The 17,556-nt window shown below is 42.4% G+C and overlaps 1 protein-coding gene across 1 annotated transcript in view; it reads left to right on the top strand.

Moving 5' to 3' along the window:
• The first annotated feature begins 423 nt into the window (after positions 1-423).
• mcph1 (microcephalin 1) overlaps positions 424-17,556 on the top strand; it is a 370,028-nt gene continuing 352,895 nt past the window's right edge. The window contains exons 1-3 of the mRNA XM_078541909.1: positions 424-477; positions 5,977-6,071; positions 7,561-7,652. Coding sequence (XP_078398035.1) covers positions 6,035-6,071; positions 7,561-7,652 — 129 coding nt within the window. The 5' untranslated portion in view covers positions 424-477; positions 5,977-6,034. The remainder of the gene's footprint in view (positions 478-5,976; positions 6,072-7,560; positions 7,653-17,556) is intronic.

Genomic DNA, 17,556 nt, shown 5'->3' with positions numbered 1-17,556 from the left:
CTCACTGCATTCCTGACATTTTGGCTTCTCCTTTGACTCAGTGAGCATTGCTACAGGACATCTGCCAGTCGGACCGAGAGTGTCAGTGGTTCCCCAACGATGACTCAAAATACCCACTTTCAAAAAGTATAATAAGGTATAATTCGCTGCGTCTGACGTGAATACAATTGATGTCGTGGCAACACTGATGTTGCACAGGAAGCCCCGTCCTTATACCACAGGCCCCGCCCCTTCCCTCCGGCCCCGCCCTGTATCCGCCGTTCTCGCTCCCTATCCTCCGGCCCCGCCCTTTCTCCCAGCCCCTCCCCTAACCTCCGGCCCCAACACAGGCCCCGCCCATTCTCCCCAAGCCCCTTCTCCCCCGGGCTCCGCCCCCGGATCGGTTACTGACAGTTGGCAGCGCGTTCTTTTCCCGGCGAGCCTAGCGGCACGCGCTCTTCTCCCGCCATGTTTAAATTTCATTGAGAGCAGCGACAGGTTAGTCGCGGGCGGGGGACTTTGAGAATCATTTTAATTCGGGTTGTGATGAGTCGTGGCTTCAGTAAAGTAAAGCACCTGGATCTTTGTGCGGCTGACTGTCGATTTGTCTCGGGGTTAATTTGTTTGTCTTTGTGCAGAGCTGAACCTCAGCTCGGCGTCCGGGAAAGGGGGAAGGTGGCTTCATCTCAAGGAAAAGCAAAATTACTGCGGGTGCTGCAAGTGTAAAGTGAAAACGAAAAGTGCTGGAAAGACTCCGCATGGGTCGGGCAGCCTCTGTGGAGTGAGAAACAGAGTTTTTAATGTTTCAGGGAGTTGTGAATATTTTAGGCCAAGGGTTGTACAGTGGGAGAACCAGAACACAAGTCCAGCCCCAATAACAGGACATTGATGTGTCCCCCTCGTTACTTGGTGCAGATATCCTGTCACAGAAAGACATGTGCAGAGGCGGTGCCACTTACAGAAAGTGAGATGATTTTCGATGCAGTTGGTACTCCCTTTTAACATTTGCACCTAGACAGACGGCTGCAATTAATTTTTGAGCAGCAAACTGAAATGTATTGTTGGGGAGCAAATTAAAATTTTAGGATTGTCTGTTCCCCAAATGTCCTGTTCATTTGCCAACCATTATTAAAATTCGTATTAGAAATACATTGGGGCATGGCTTTTTTTTAAATATGGGCTTTTGCAAATGCTATAGAAAAGAATTTGAGAAGTGCTGATTTTTAAAATTTTGTTCTTTTACAAAATGTCCGCTTCACTGGCTAGGCCAGCATTTATTGCCCATCCCTAATTGCCCTTTAGGTGGTGGTGAGCCACTGCCTTGAACCACTGCAGTCCATGTGGTGTAGATACACCCACAGTGCTGTTAGGAAGGGAGTTCCAGGATTTTGACCCAGTGAAAGTGACGGAATGACGATGTAGTTCCAAGTCAGAGTGGTGAGTGGCTTGGAGGGGAACTTGTAGGTGGTGGTGATCCCATCTATCTGCAGCCCTTGTCCTTCTAGCTGGTAGAGGTTGTGGGTTATTAATTATTATCGTTTGCTATTTTCTACAACTAATTGTGTTCTTTGGTAACTGGGCTCAATACCATGTCCATTCTTTGTAATTCTTGTATCTGTGACAAAGGCCTTCATTCATCATAATTGTTCAGTGTTTCAATAAAAAATAAAAATAAATAAATAATAAAGAAACGATATAAAATAAAAAAAACGTTCACCCAATTTTGGGTTTGAGACAATGACCCTGGGATTAAGAGTCCTGTTAACTATCAAATGAGCTAGCCAGGCTGTGCATGAATTGGGATTTTCCACAACACTAATGCTCCAGTTGCTGACCGGGAAGGCATCAGGATCAGTTGCACATGCGCCAGCAGTTGAAGTGCAGGCTGAGTATGTGTGCACAAACATTCCTGATGCCTTTCCGGTGGGTGGTGGAGTTAGTGTCACCGAAATTATATCCTGACACTGAAAAAGGTGTGAAAAAAAGACTGCCTACCATCTGATTTTTGGCATTAGGCATAAGGAACAACTACAGAAGTTGGAGACGAGACTGAGAGGGCAATGTAATCAAGATCCTTCAGAGCCTCTGCAAATTCAACCCTGCAAAATTTTTACCAACCACATAGCCACAACCAGCAGTGGCTACCTATTTCCAACACTGTGACATTGTCTGACTCTATCCCTGCCTTAGTTCATCTGTTGCTGGAACCCCCATTCATGCCACCGTGACCTTGAAACTTGACTATTCCAACATCCTTCTGGCAAGTCTCCCAGATTCTACTCTCCATAAATTTGTCCTCCAAAAATCTGCTGTCTTCTTCCTTATCCACACTAAGTCCCCTATCACCACTGTATTCGTTGACCTACACTGTTTTCTGTTTAAGTAGCACCTCTTTTAAAATTCTCATCCTTGTTTTCAAATCCAGCCATGTTGTCATCAGGCCCTCAGTCCTGAGATATCTTCACTCATTGAACTCTTCAGCATCCCCAATTTTAATTGCTCCACCGTTGGTGGCTATGCCTGTAACTGCCTGGGTTTGAAGCTCTTGAAGCCCCTCTCTAAATCTCCAGCTTGTTTTCAGTTTTGAACAATTCTCTTTTGAAAGAAAACTCTAACTTTTGTATGTGTAAAATGATATCCTTTATGAAGAAATATGACAAAATAAGGTCTCCTTATTTAAGGAAGGATGTATGTGCATTTAAAGCAGTTCAGAGAAGGTTTACTGGACTAATACCAGGAATGGGTGGGTTGTCTTCTAAGGAAAAGTTGGATAGGTTAGGCTTGTATCCACTGGAGTTTAGCAGAGTAAGAGGTGACTTGATTGAAGCCTTTAAGATACTGAGAGGCCTTCACAGGGTGGGTGTGCAGGGGATGTTTCCTCTCTAGAACTAGGGGTCACTGTTTAAAAATATGAGGTCACTGATTTAAGACAGATGAAGAGAAATTTTTTCTCTCAGAAGGTCGTGATTCGTTGGAACTCTCTTCCTCAAAAGGCAGTGGAAGTAGAGTCTTTGAATATCTTTAAGGCAGAGTTAGATAGATTCTTGATAAGCAAGGGGGTGAAAGGGAGGTTACAACCAGATCAGCCGTGATCTTACGGAGTGCCGGAGCAGACTCCAAGGGCCGAGTGACCTACTCCTGCTTCTAATACGTATGCGTGTACTCTACACCTTGTTTTAACTCCTTGGATTTAAGGTCCTGGGACCATAAGACGTAGGAGCAGAAGTAGGTTATTTGGCCCATCGAGTCTGCTCTGCCATTCAATGAGATCATGGCTGATATGATAATCCTCAACTCCACTTTTCTGCTTTTTCCCCATAACCCTCTATTCCCTGCTGATTAAAAATCTGTCTATCTCAGCCTTGAATATACTTAACGACTCAGCCTTTACAGCCCTCTGGTAAAAAAAATTCCACAGATCCACTACCCTCTGAGAGAAGAAATTTCTCCTCATCTCTGCCTTAAATGGGTGCCCCCTTACTCTGAGATTACGCCCTCTGATCCTAGACTCTCTCACAAAGGGAAACAACCTCTCAGCATCTACTCTGTCAAGCCCCCTAAGAATCTTATATGTTTCAAAAGGTCGCCTCTCATTCTTCTAAACTCCAATGAGTACAGGCCCAACATACTCAACCTCTCCTCATAAGAAAATCCATCCATCCTTGGGATCAACCTAGTGAACCCACTCTGGACTACCTCCAATGCCAGTATATTTTTCCTTAGATAAGGGGACCAAAACTGTTCACAGTATTCTAGGTGTGGTCTAACAAATGCCTTGTATATTTTTGGCAAGACTTCCCTATTTTTATACCCCATTCCCTTTCAAATAAAGGCTAATATTCCATTTGCCTTCCCTATTACCTGCTGAACTTGTATGATAGCTTTTTGTGATTCATGCACGAGGACCCCAAATTCCTCTGAGCTGCAGCTTTCTGCAGTCTTTCTCCATTTAAATAATATTCAGCTCCTCTATTCTTCTTGCCAAAGTGCATAACCTTTCATTTTCCCACATTATATTCCATCTGCCAAGTTTTTGCCCACTCACTTAGCCTGTCTATATCCCTCTGTAGACTCTGTGTCATCCTCACCACCTGCCTTCCCACCTATTTTTGTGTCATCTGCAAACTTGGTGATGATACTTTCACTTCCCTCATCTAAGTCAATTATGTATATTGTAAATAATTGTGGCCCTAGCACTGATCCCTGTGGCACCCCATGAGTTACAGGTTGCCATCCTGAAAATGCCCCTCTCATCCCAACTCTCTGTTCTCTATTAGTTAGCCAATCCTCTATCCATGCTAATATACCACCCCCAACACCATGGGTTTAAATTTATTTGTTCTAGTTGTATTTTTCTATGCCGGAAATTGTGCTGCTTGTTGGAAGTGAAGACTAACCTTTGGGTTGGATAATTCCTTAAAGAAACTCCAGTCGCAGAGAAAATACATTGTAACAGCAGTGCTCCAAAACTCTTGGTGAAAAATGGTGGGCAAGTGTGTGGTAATATTGTTCTAATTTACATAAGATGCTTAGGGTGATATGAGGTTTCGTGGATGCCACATACAAACTAAGTTATGCCCAGTGGTCGCTTACTGCTAACACCGAAGGGTCTGTAATATGACCTTAACATCAAAATGAAGTTCCCTTGCCTTGCTAAAGTTTTCATCAAATGTCCTTTCATATTATACGCCTGCTTCATTGATGGTCAGAAGATAGATAAAAGTATAGCCAACCTCTGCAAAATAGGATAGATGAATTCGAAACCCTGCACGTGATGCAAAAAATATTGTATTTGAAATTTGAGTGTGTGATTTGGAGGTCTTCAGACAAACCTTTTCTGCTCTTTCCTCTGTAAACATCAGATAATAGGATTGCTGTTTATCTTCATCTGAGTTTTATATTTGGTACCCAAATTAGTTCATCCCATGAACCTGAGCCTGAAAGATACCAATGGTTATCAAAACCAGACCTATTTGCAACAAGATTACAATGCAATCCTGAGTGAAGTGCAGCTGAACTCTATTCACTTGAGGCTTCTACAATGAAGTCAGCCAGGATTGCATTAACTAGCACTACTTTTTTTGCAGCCTCTATTGTGAAATAATTAATCATATCCCAAATTGTATTGATGACTGCAGCAAAAGTAATGGTATGTAACATTAATTAACAGCACCTAAATTTAAGACCAACAGTAATTTATGTATTACATTGTCTCAACAGGGGCTGTGTTTGTTTAGTAACAGTATCACAAGATTATTTTTGATTTATGCAATTTAGCAACTTTATGTCAGCATTTTTATACCATTGGTAAGTTTCAGGTTCTAAATTTGTCCCTTTGTGATAAGAATATAAGATCATACAATCTCTCCATTTGTAGCAAGTTATGTGCTGTCACCTCAGGTAGTTCTGCTTTTGTTCGGGATGCTCTGGTTCACCTTGGGGACACCTGTGACACGGTTTCATCCAGGTTGTTGTCTTTCCTAACTTTAGCTATGTACTGTAATTCCTAGCTGTTACAGTATATGTTCACTCAATACTTGTATCTTAAGCTCTTAAGTTATTTGTTGCAATACACTTTACAGTCTTTTATTTCTGTTCAGATTGAACAACTAACCCCTCAAAATTTGTCGCTTTCAACAATAAGTTATGATCTGGATCTCCGTCTTTGCCCAGTGTTGTCTCTGGGGCCTAGTTTGTCCCATTCATATTCCATTTTGCTCCTTTCTGTTTAAGATCTTTTTTACTTAGCTGCTGCCTTTCTAAACCAATTCCCATGAGCTATTATTTACAATATTTGCTCCATCACTTCTCTTTTCGACTTTATGAAGGGCCAGTCTTTCTTTTGTAGTTCTGATGAAAGAATTTCTAACCCAAATATTAATGTCTTTTCAGATGCTGACGATTGTGCTATGTATTTCTGCATTTTAAAAAATATAGTGAAGCCCGTGTGTTGCTATGCAATTCCAAAATTATATATTTTTTAATATAATTGTACAGCTAATCTTTTGGAAATTTCCTGACTGGGACAAAGAACCATTGCACAGACTCCTGCAGAATGGCCAGTGATTGCAGCAAAAAAGCTATTCTCCAAGGTACTGAACAAGCATGTAGATTGTCCAATTGCGAAGCTAATGATGCAATATCAGAAAATACTTCCATTATTACAAAGTTAATTCAAGGTACCATTGAAACAACAATATATTTGAATTTAAACTGAGCTTTGTCTTTTAAAGATTTCAACATGATTATTGCCTTGTCTGCTTTATAAACCAACTCAAACATTTGTACAATCACATATAAAACACGGTGTGTATATATGCCAGCTGGATACATGCTCTCCCAAAAACATGCTGGACCTCAATGTGGACGAATTTTTAAGGCTGGAAGTGACAATTTTAATCTTCTGTAATCAGTAAAGGTTGTATATTGTATACCAAAGAATGATGGCAATATTATACTTAAAATACAAAATTTTAGTTCTGCATGGATTGAAACAAAATAACTCAAACACCAGAAGTTATTGAACCAGCTGGGCTGCAGAGGAGTTGTGAATTTTGTAGGTGAGATGAATTTTCTTTGATTTTCAGGTATTGGGGGCTATTAGATGTGTAATATTCTCCTTGCACTGCCTTAAAACTATCTCTTTGAGTAAGCTTTTGGACATCTGTCCAGACGTCTCCCTATTGGGTGGTTCAATGTCAAGTTTTGTTTGATAACACTCCTGTGAACTGCTTTGGGATATTTTACAACGAAAAAGCTGCTAAATGCAAGTTGTTGCACAGGGAAAGAGAATTAAGAGAATGTAAATGTAGAATTGCATCACAATGCTTCCTCTGGGAAACCTGTTTTAATCCTTTCCTTTGACTGGATTTTGTTAAAAACGAGTGACATTTTGATACATAAACATAGGCTTTGTTTATTTTATTTATTTTTTTGCCTTACACATGACCACCATTTTTTTGTCATTTCCTACTCAATCTTTCCAGAAATGCAGGTACCATGGGTGATTGTAACTCATGAGTGGCTTCATTCATTTAATGCATATGAACATTTCACACTGTTGTGAAAGCTGATACAAAACTGCCAACCACTCCCTAAAATGTGTTTCTTGGTAGCTGTGCTTTGGATTCCCAATATAAATCTAGTTAGCTGGGTTGTTGCACAGAGAGCTCTAAATAGCTGTGCTAGTATGATTTTTGTAAGTTTTACTGCCTGTGATATAACAGAGCTCCAGTCTGTTTAACATCTTCATATTACTGTAGCATAGTCAAAGATGATGAGCTGCTGAACATATGTAACCACACTGGAATATACTGGAGTGGAAGGGTAGAGGGAGGATAGAAGTGACTTTTATTGAAGTGAAAATATATTAAATATTTTAAACAATACAAACTTATAGAGTTATAAACCCTTTAAGGTTTAATTGGTTTCTTACCTCATTGTGTTTTTTTAGTGTTACAATATTTTTCCAGTGAATTTTCAGGAGCCTTCAAACGAACTTGGAAGTCCTTGATTTTAAAATTTGAGTTTGATCATTGTATGTGATATCATAGTTACTAATTGAATGCAATTTTTCTGCAGATGTTGTGGCATTTGTGGAGGTGTGGTCCTCAAACAAAACTGAAAATTATTCAAAACCATTCGTAGGCCACTTGATTGACATGGGTGCCAAAGTGAGTATTGCTTTCTACAGAGATGTTTTCATATATTTAGTACTGTTCATGCAAGGTTGCAAAACTGCACCTGAAATCTGAAAATGGCATTTTTTTGTCACTTATCAATCGGTAGTCTTTGGATGGGAAAGGTTACTTTGTATTATTCCGAGCTACTTCTTTGCCAGGTCTCATTGTGACATTGATACAGGAGTTCGATTCACAATTGAATGCAGCTCTCAAGTCATCCACGAGGAAGCCTTTTGTCAGACGATATGTCATAAAGTAGCTCTTCTAAGTGCGAACTTGAAATTTCTGCAACAGAAATTGCCATAGTAAATATGTGTCACATGACATGAACATGGAACTTCATAACGTATATTTGGCTACTACACTAACTTCTATTAAGTTCCATTGGTAAAATATTTTAATCATAAATTACTTCCAAAAAAAGACTAACACAGTACTGATAACAATTGCATTGCAATTTGAATCATCGTGTTGTGCATGCATGTACTGTAAATTCAATATATATGTGTTTGAATATAAGAACACAAATGTACGGTGTCTAGGAAAAATTATCTTGCATGATGCTGTCAGATTATCTAAGAAATAGTTCTTCAGATAATTATTAAATATTAATTAGTTATTCTAGGATGAGGGGTTGAGTAAATTGGGCCTACATTCTCAGAAGTTTAGAAAAATGAGAGGTGATCTTATTTAAACATACAAGATTCTGAATGGGGACGATAGGGTAGACTCTGGGAGATTGTTTCCGCTGGTCGGGGAATCTAAAACTGGGGGCACAGTCTGAGGATAAGTTGTCAATCATTTAAGACTGAGATGAGGAGAAATTACTTCAGTCAAAGGGCTGTGGTTCTTTGGAATTCTCTACCCCAGAAGATTATGCATGCTCCATCGTTGAATACACTTAAGGTTGGGATAGACAGATTTTTAATCTCTCAGGGAATCAAGGGATAAGGGGAGTGTGCAGCAAAGTGGAGTTGAAGCCCAAGATCAGCCACGATCGTATTGAATGGCAGAGCAGGCTTGATGTGCCATATAGTCTACTCTTGCTCCTATTTCTTGGGTTCTTTTACTTCCCTTTGTAGTAGTACATTCAAAACAAGAAAAACAATACTTACTATGTATGCATTCTAATATTTCTGTGTCTGGAAAATCTGTTTGGCAAAGATTAAAAATCATATTTAAAGGTATTCAACTAAGTGAATATATTGCATTGACACTAGAAATTTCCGTATGACTAAAATGGTGCAATGAACTTGAGCTCAGTGCACTCAGTAACCAAGAAGAGATAAGGCGCACATTTGATTTCCTGGAGTTATATACATTCACTTGATCTCAGCATACCACTGTGAGAAGATAGTGAGCCTCTTCTTCTTACCCAGTCCCTTGGGATTGAGGATGACTTGCTTCCAGTCCAGTTCAGTGAGTTCTGAGATTTAAAAAGGGTTTAGAAAGGACGCAGAAAGCAGGAGAGACTTCAGTTCAAAAAGGACGCGGAGAGAGGTGGGAACTTCAGTTTGAAAAGGACGCGGAGGCAGGAGAGATTTCAGTTTAAAAGTGACGTGGAGAGTGGGAGAGACTTCAGTTTAGCGGGGAGAGTAGGAAAGACTTCAGTTTGAAAAGGGTGCGAGAGCAGCGGGGACTTCAGCTTTAAAAGGGCGTGGAGAGCGGTGGGGACTTCAGTTTGGGTACCTTGCTGGGAATCAGAGCGGAGCGGAGCAGACCAGCGGGATACAGTCGGGGCGCTGTTTTACTGTTTCAGCTGCTGTGAGGCTGCAGTCCGGGAAAAAATGCAACTGTGATGTCACAGGAAGCTAGTAAGTTGATTGGCCAGTAAGTGCTCAGTCTAAGGGACAGGGTGTGAGAAACCAGCTTAGGACAGGTGCGTTAAGGTAGATTTATAAATAAAAAGAACTAAAACTTTAAAATAATAAACCAAAATTTGAAAACTTTAAAATTAAAATCAAACAATAAAGATTTAAAAAAGCAATAAAAATTAAGTAATTTAAATAAGTATCTAAAACACATACCTCGCAGTTAAGAAGCATATAACTTTTAGTTGTCAGTGGTATTAGCATTCAATAAACCCAGTAAATTGTAGCAAACATAGAAGAAAGTAATTAAAGTAAATTAAATAACATAAGTTAAAGTGGTGGGACAGGTGTTATGTTGCAGCTGTGAGATGTGGGAGCTTTTGGACGCCAAGGCAATCCATGACAAACATGTCTGCAGGAAGTGTAAGCAGCTCGAGGAATTGCAGATCAGGATTATTGATCTGGAAGCCGAAATGCAGACACTGCGCAACATAAGGGAGGGGGAGAAATACCTGGATACTTTGTTCCAGAAGACAGTCACAACTCTGTTTTTAAAAGGGTCATCTGTTTTGGTCAGCTGTGAGGGACAGGAGAATGTGACTGTCAGTGAGGCAGGTAATGGGACCAAGCAGACATTAGGGGAGGAACCACAGGCTTTGCAATTGTCAAACAGGTTTGAGGTGCTCACAACCCGTGTGGATGAAAGCGAAGTCTGCAAGATGGATGAGCTGGCTGCTATGGCACAGTGGTACAAGAAGCTGTTCAAGCGGGGGGAGCAAAAAGTAATGTAGTAGTAGTCGGGGATAGTATAGCGAGGGGGATTGACACTATTCTCTGTAGCAAAGCATGAGAGTCCAGACAACAGTGTTGCCTTCCTGGTGCCAGGGTTCAGGACATCTGCTCAGGGTTAGAGAGGAACTTGCAGTGGGAGGGGGAGGATCCAGTTGTCGTGGTCCATGTATGTACCAATAACATAAGTTGAACTAGGAAAGAGGTTCTGCAAAGCCAGTATGAGGAGCTAGGTACCAAATTAAGAAGCAGAACCTCAAAGGTAATAATCTCTGGATCATTACCTGAGCCATGTGCAAAGTGGCATAGGGCAAATAAGATTAGAGAGACAAATGCGTGGCTCAAAAACTGATGTGGGAGAAGTGGGTTCTGGTTTGTGGGGCACTGGAATCAGTACTGGGGAAAGTGGGGCTGTACCATTGGGACAGTTTACACCTGAACCGTGCTGGAACCGTGAGTGTCCTCGCAAATCACATAACTAGGGAAGTAGAGAGGGCTTTAAACTAAACAAGAGGGTTGAGGGATCAAGCTTGGGTAGAGGTAGCAATTCTAGGTGTAAAGTCAATACAGGAGAGCAAAATAGTAATGAGAAATGAGGGTCAGAGAATGGCAGGAAGGGACAGAGAAAAAACCTAAGAATACATCAACAGTCAAGACTAGATGTTACAAAGGTCACAAAAAGCCAAAACTGAAGGTTCTCTATCTGAATGCATGTAGCATTCATAACGAAGTAAATGAATTGATGGCCCATATTGAAGTAAGTAAATATGATATGATAGCAATTATGGAGACGTGGCCAATCAGGAGGTGAATGGATGACAAAGATTGGGCCCTTAATATTGAAGGGTCTATGACATTTAAGAAGAATAGGAAGCTAGGTAAAGGTGGAGGGGTAGCATGGTTAATCAAAGAGGGCATTGGTGCAATAGTTAGAGATGACCTTGGTTCAGGAGATCAGGATGTAGAATCGGTTTGGTTGGAGATGAGGAATAGTCGGGGAAAAAAGTCATTAGTGGGAGTGGTCTACAGCCCCCTAACAGTAGCCACAGTGTAGGACAAAGTATTGTGTGCTTGTGATAAAGGGACGGCAATAATCATGGGTAATTTTAATCTACACATAACTGGAAAAATCAGATTGGCAGTAGTAGCCTGGATAAGGAGTTCTTAGAATGCTTTTGAGATAGTTTCTTAGTGCAGCATGTTCTGGAACCAACCAGAGAGCAGGTTATATTAGATTTGGTATTGTACAACGTGACAGGATTAATTAATAACCTCAGAGTAAAGGCACCCCTAGTTAGCAGCGACCACAATATGATTGAATTTTACATCCAGTTTGAAAGGGAGAGGAGTGGATTTAAGTATCTTAAACTTAAATAAGGGCAACTATGTGGGGATGAAAACTGAGCTAGCTGAAGTGAACTGGGAAACTAGGCTAGAGGATAGATCAATGGAGAAGCAGTGGCAGACATTTAAGGGGATATTTCAGAGTATTGAGAATAAGTACATTCCTACTATAAAAAAATTCTAAGAGGAGGACCCACCATCTGTGGGTAACTAGAGATGTTAAGGAAAGCATCAAACTTAAGGAAAAAACATACGACTCTGCAAGGATGAGTGGCAGGAAGATGATTGGACAGAATATAAAGAACAGCAGAGAATAACTAAAAGGCTAATCGGGAGAAAGAAATCAGAGTATGAGAGGAAGCTAGCTAGAAATGTAAAAGTAGATAGCAAGAGTTTCTACAGGTACTTAAAAAGGAAAAGAATAAGTAAAGTGAGTGTTGGTCCTCTAGAGAGTGACAGTGGGGAGTTAATAGTGGATAATAAGGAAATGGTGGAAGAAATGAACAAATATTTTGCTTCTGTATTCACTATAGAGGATACAAAGAACATTCCAGTTATAGCTGCAAATCAGGTGGTGAACAGGAGAAAGGAACTTGGTGAAATTGAAATCATTAGGGAAATGTTACTGAGCAAATTCTAGGTGTAAAGTCAATACAGGAGAGCAAAATAGTAATGAGAAATGAGGGTCAGAGAATGGCAGGAAGGGACAGAGAAAAAACTTAAGAATACATCAACAGTCAAGACTAGATGTTACAAATTGGTGGAGCTGCAAGCTGGCAAGTCTCCGGGTCCCAATGGACTACATCCTAGGGTCTTAAAAGAAGTGGCTAATGAAGTAGTTGATACACTGGTGTTAATTTTCCAAAATTCACTAGATTCTGGAAAGGTTCTATCAAATTGGAAAGTAGCAAATATAACCCCTCTATTCAAGAAGGGAGGCAAGAAACTATAGGCCAGTTAGCTTGACGTCTGCCTGGGGAAGTTATTAGAATCGATCATTAAGGAGGTTATAGCTGGGCATTTAGAAGACCCCAAGTCAATTGGGAAGAGTCAGCATGATTTTGTGAAAGGAAAATCATGTTTAACCAATTTATTGGAGTTTTTTGATGGAGTAACATGCACGGTGGATAAAAGGGAATCTGTAGACATACGGTACTTGGATTTCCAGAAGGCATTTGATAAGGTGCCACATCAAATATTACTACGAAAAATAAAAGCACAAGTGGGGTAACATATTAGCATGGATAGAAGATTGGCTGGCGGTAGAAAGCAGAGAGTATGGATAAGTGGGTGTTTTTCTGGTTGGCAGGGTGTGACGAATGGCATCCCACAGGGGTCTGTACTGGTGCCTCAACTTTTTATGATTTACATCAATGACTTAGATGAGGGGAGTGAAGACGTGGTAGCTAAATTTGCAGGTGACACAAAGATAGGTAGGAAAGTATGTTATGAAGAGGACATGAGGAGGTTGCAGATGGATATAGATGGGTTGAGTGAGTGGGCGAAGATTTGGCAATGTGGGAAAATGTGAAGTTGTTCACTTTGGCAGGAAGAACAAAAAAGCAGAGTATTACTTAAATGGAGAACAGCTGCATAATTCTGAGGTGCAGAGGGATCTAGGTGTTCTAGTACATGAGTCACAAAAAGTAAGTATGCAGGTGCAGCAGGTAATTAAGAAGGCTAATGGAATGCTATCCTTTATTACAAGAGGGATTGAACATAAAAGTAAGGATACAGGGCATTGGTGAGACTGCACCTCGAATACTGTGTGCAGTTTTGGTCTCCTTGTTTAAGGAAGTATGTAAATGCATTGGAGGAGGTTCAAAGAAGGTTTATTAGATTATTACTTGGAATGAGTGGGTTGTCTTATAAGGAAAGGTTCCACAGACTGGGCTTGTTTCCACTGGAGTTTAGAAGAGAAGATGGGCGATTTGATTGAAGTATACAAGATCCTGAACGGCCTTGACAAGGTGGACATTGAAAAGATGCTTCTTCTTGTGGTTGAGTCCAGAACTAAGGGGGTGTTGTTTTAAAATTAGGGGTTGCCCTTTTAGCACAGAGATAAGGAGAAATATTTTCTCTCAGAGAGTTGTGCGACTTTGGAATTCTCTGCCTCAGAAGGTGGTGGAGGCGGGGTCATTGAATATTTTTAAAACAGAGGTAGATAGATTCTTGTTAGGCAAGGGAATCAAAGGTTAGCAGGGCTAGATGGGAATGTGGAACTCAAAACGCAAGAAGATCAGCCATGATCGCATTTAATGACGAAGCAGGCTCGAGGGACCGAATGGTCTACTCCTGTTCCTATTTCTTATGTTCTTATGAGATGGCTGATAAGTCCAATGAATGTGGGGCAGGTGGTGCTTGAAGGGTTAGGCAGATGAGGTGTTTAGAAGTTTGTGTACTCCTTTCGACGTCTCGACTTTGTCTTTGCATGTTCCTGATGAGGTTTCCTGATTTGTTCAATGTCTTCCCTTTTCTGTTTTGGTTGGTCGCAAGCTGGAGCCTTTCATTAGTTGGCAGGAATGTTTGATCTCTTTGCGATGCTTTGAGGACATCCCTATAGCATTTTCGCTTCTGGCAGTCTCCCGCGACCAAGTTCCAAGTTGCTTCAGGAGTCTGTGTCTAGCATACGAACAACATTTCCTGCCTAGCGGAGCTAGTGAGTGATTGGTGCCTCGCTGCTGGGCATATTGGCTTGGGAGAGGACACTGTTGTTAGACCATCTTTCTTGTCACTGGGTTTGGAGGATCTTGCAAAGGTACCGTTGATGGTACCCCTCCAGAACTTTGAAGTTCTTTTTGTTATTCATTTACGGGATGTGGGCTTCGCTTGCTAGGCCAGCATTTATTGCCCATCCCTAATTGCCCCTGAGAGGGTGGTGGTGAGCTGCCTTCTTGAACTGCTGCAGTCTCCTGGTGTCGGTACCCACATTGTTTTTCAGGAGGGAGTTCCCAGGATTTTCACCCGTGACAGTGAAGGAACGGCAATATATTTCCAAGTCAGGATGGTGAGTGGCTTGGAGGGGAACTTAGAGGTGGTGGTGTTCCCATGTGTCTTCTGCCCTGGTCCTTCTATATGGTAGCAGTCGTGGGTTTGAAAGGTGCTGCCTTAGGAGTCTTGGTGAGTTTCTGCAGTGCAGCATGTAAATGGTACACACTGCTGCCACTGTTCGTTGATGGTGGAAGGAGTGAATGATTGTGGATAAGGTGCCAATCAAGTGGGCTGCTTTGTCCTGGATGGTGTCAAGCTTCTCGAGTGTTGTTGGAGCTGCACTCATCCAGGCAAGTAGAGAATATTCCATCACACTCTTGACTTGTGCCTTGTAGATGGTGGAGAGGCTTTGGGGAGTCAGGAGGTGCGCTACTCATCGCAGGATTCCTAGCTTCTGACCAGCTCTTTTTTTTAATATTCATTCATGGCATGTGGGCATCGCTGGCTAGGCCGCATTTATTGCCCATCCCGAATTGCCCTTTGTTCAAGAGTCAACCACATTGCTGTGGGTCTGGAGTCACATGTAGGCCAGACCAGATCAGGACAGCAGATTTCCTTCCCTAAAATAAATTAGTGACCCAGATGGGTTTTTACAACAATCGACAATGTCATTAGACTTCTAATTCCAAATTTTTATTGAATTCAAATTCCACCACCTGCTGTGGTGGGATTCGAACCTGGGTCCCCAGATCATTACCCTGGGTCTCTGGATTTCTAGTCCAGCAACACTATCACTGCACCATTACCTCCCCACAGCATTTATATGGCTAGTCCAGTTCAGTTTCTGGTCAATGGTAATTCCAGAATGTTGATAATGAGGGATTCAGCGATGGTAATGCCATTGAATGTCATGGGGTGATGATTAGATTCTCTCTTGTTGGGGATGGTCATTGTCTTACTTGCCACTTGTCAGCCCAAGCCTGGGTATCGCCCAGGTCCTGCTACATTTGGACATAGATTGCTTCAGTATCTGAGGAGTTGCGGATGGTGCTGAACACTATTGGCAGGATCTTCCGGTCGGTGAGTGGGAGCGGTGCCCACTCGCCGACCCGTAAAATGATGTCGGGTGGAACTTCCGACATCACCCCGCGTCATTTCCATTTTCAGGTCGGCAGGGGTGCAGTCGAATCAGCTGCGCACCCGCCAACCTGTCAACAGCCTTTTGAGGCCATTGGAAAAATTATTAACATCATTAATGGACCTCTCTGTCCAACCTTAAGGTTGGCGGGCAGGCCGGGAGCCCTGGCGGGCTTAAGAAAAAGCATGAAACCTCATCCACGGGCGGGATGAGGTTTCATGAGGATTTTTAAATATTTTATGAAGGTTTCATTAAAAGTTATGGACATGTCCCAACTCATGTGACAGTGTCACATGAGGGTACGTGTCAGGGAAATCTTGCTATCATTTGTTTATCATTTTTAAATTTGAAGCCGATCTCCCTGAGGCAGCACTTAGCCTCAGGGAGATCAGTGTGCTCTTTTGCGCGCATGCGCGAAAGAGCGCACTCCCGGCTGAGGGAATCACCCCCCCCCACCCACACAGGGACCGCATAGCGCTTCCTGGCGGACGTCACGCTGAGCGGGCCTTAATTGGCCTGCCCACATAAAATAGCGGCGCGCCCCCAATTGGGGGCGTCGGTGAGAGGCCTGCCCACGCCCGCTCCTTCACCTCCCCCCACAATGGGGGGAAAATTTTTCCCCATGTAATCATCAGTAAAGATCCCACTTCTGACCTTATGATGGAAGGAAGGTCATTGATGAAGCAGCTGAAGATGGTTGGGCCAAGGACACTACTCTGAGGAACTCCTGCGGTGATGTCCTGGAACTGAGATGACTGACCAACAACAACCACCTTTCTTTGTGCTAAATATGGCTCCAACCAGCAGAGAGTTTTCCCCCTGATTCTCATTGACTCCAGTTGTTGCTAGGATGCCTTGATGCCAACATCAATCAAACGCTGCCTTGATGTCAAGGGCAGTCACTCTCACCTCACTTCTGGAGTTCAGCTCTTTTGACCATGTTTGAACTAAGGTCAAAAGCTGAGTGGCCTTGGTGGAACCCAAACTGAGCGGCGGTGAGCAGGTTATTGCGAAGCAAGTGCTGCTTAATAGCAATGTTGATGACCCCTTCTGTCACTTTACTGATGATCAAGTGTAGACTGATGGGGCGGTAATTGGCCGGGTTGGATTTGTCCTGCTTTTTGCGTACAGTACATGCCTGGGCAATTTTCTACATTGCCGGGTAGATGCTAGTGTTGTAGCTGTACTGGGAGAGCTTGGCTAGGGACACGGCAAGTTCTGGAGCACAAGCCTTCAGTACTATTGTCGGAATATTGTCAGGCCCCATAGCCTTTGCCGTATCCAGTGCCTTCAGCTGTTTCTTGATGTCACTTGGAGTGAATCGAATTGGCTGAAGAATGGCATCTGTGATGCTGGGGACCTCCGGAGGAGGTCAAGATGGATCATCCACTTGGCGCTTCTGGCTGAATATTGTTGCGAATCCTTCAGCCTTATTTTTTGCACTGGGCTCCTCCATCATTGAGGATGGTGATATGTCTGGAGCCTCCTCCTCCAGTGAGTCATTTAATTGTCCACCACCATTCACGACCGGATGTGGCAGGGCTGCAGAACATAGATCTGATCCATTGGTCGTGGAATTGCTTAGCTCTGTCTATGATTTGCTGCTTTGTGCTGTTTGACATGCAAGTAGTCCTGTATTGTAGCTTCACCAGATTGACACCTCATTTTTAGGTATGCCTAGTGCTGCTCCTGGCATGCCCTCCTGCCCTCTTTATTGAACCAGGGTTGATCCACTGGCTTTGTGGTAATGGTAGATTGGGGGATATGCTGGGCCGTGAGGTTACAGATTGTGGTTGAGTACAATTCTGCTGTGCTGATGGCCCACAGCGCCTCATGGATGCCCAGTCTTGAGGTGCTAGATCTCATTTAGCACAGAGGTAGT

The sequence above is a fragment of the Cetorhinus maximus genome, chromosome 5 (assembly GCF_964194155.1).
Source record: "Cetorhinus maximus chromosome 5, sCetMax3.hap1.1, whole genome shotgun sequence".
In the NCBI taxonomy this organism is placed as follows: domain Eukaryota; kingdom Metazoa; phylum Chordata; class Chondrichthyes; order Lamniformes; family Cetorhinidae; genus Cetorhinus; species Cetorhinus maximus.
The sequence above is the reverse complement of the archived record's forward strand: the minus strand, read 5'-3'. Positions and strand labels throughout refer to the sequence as shown.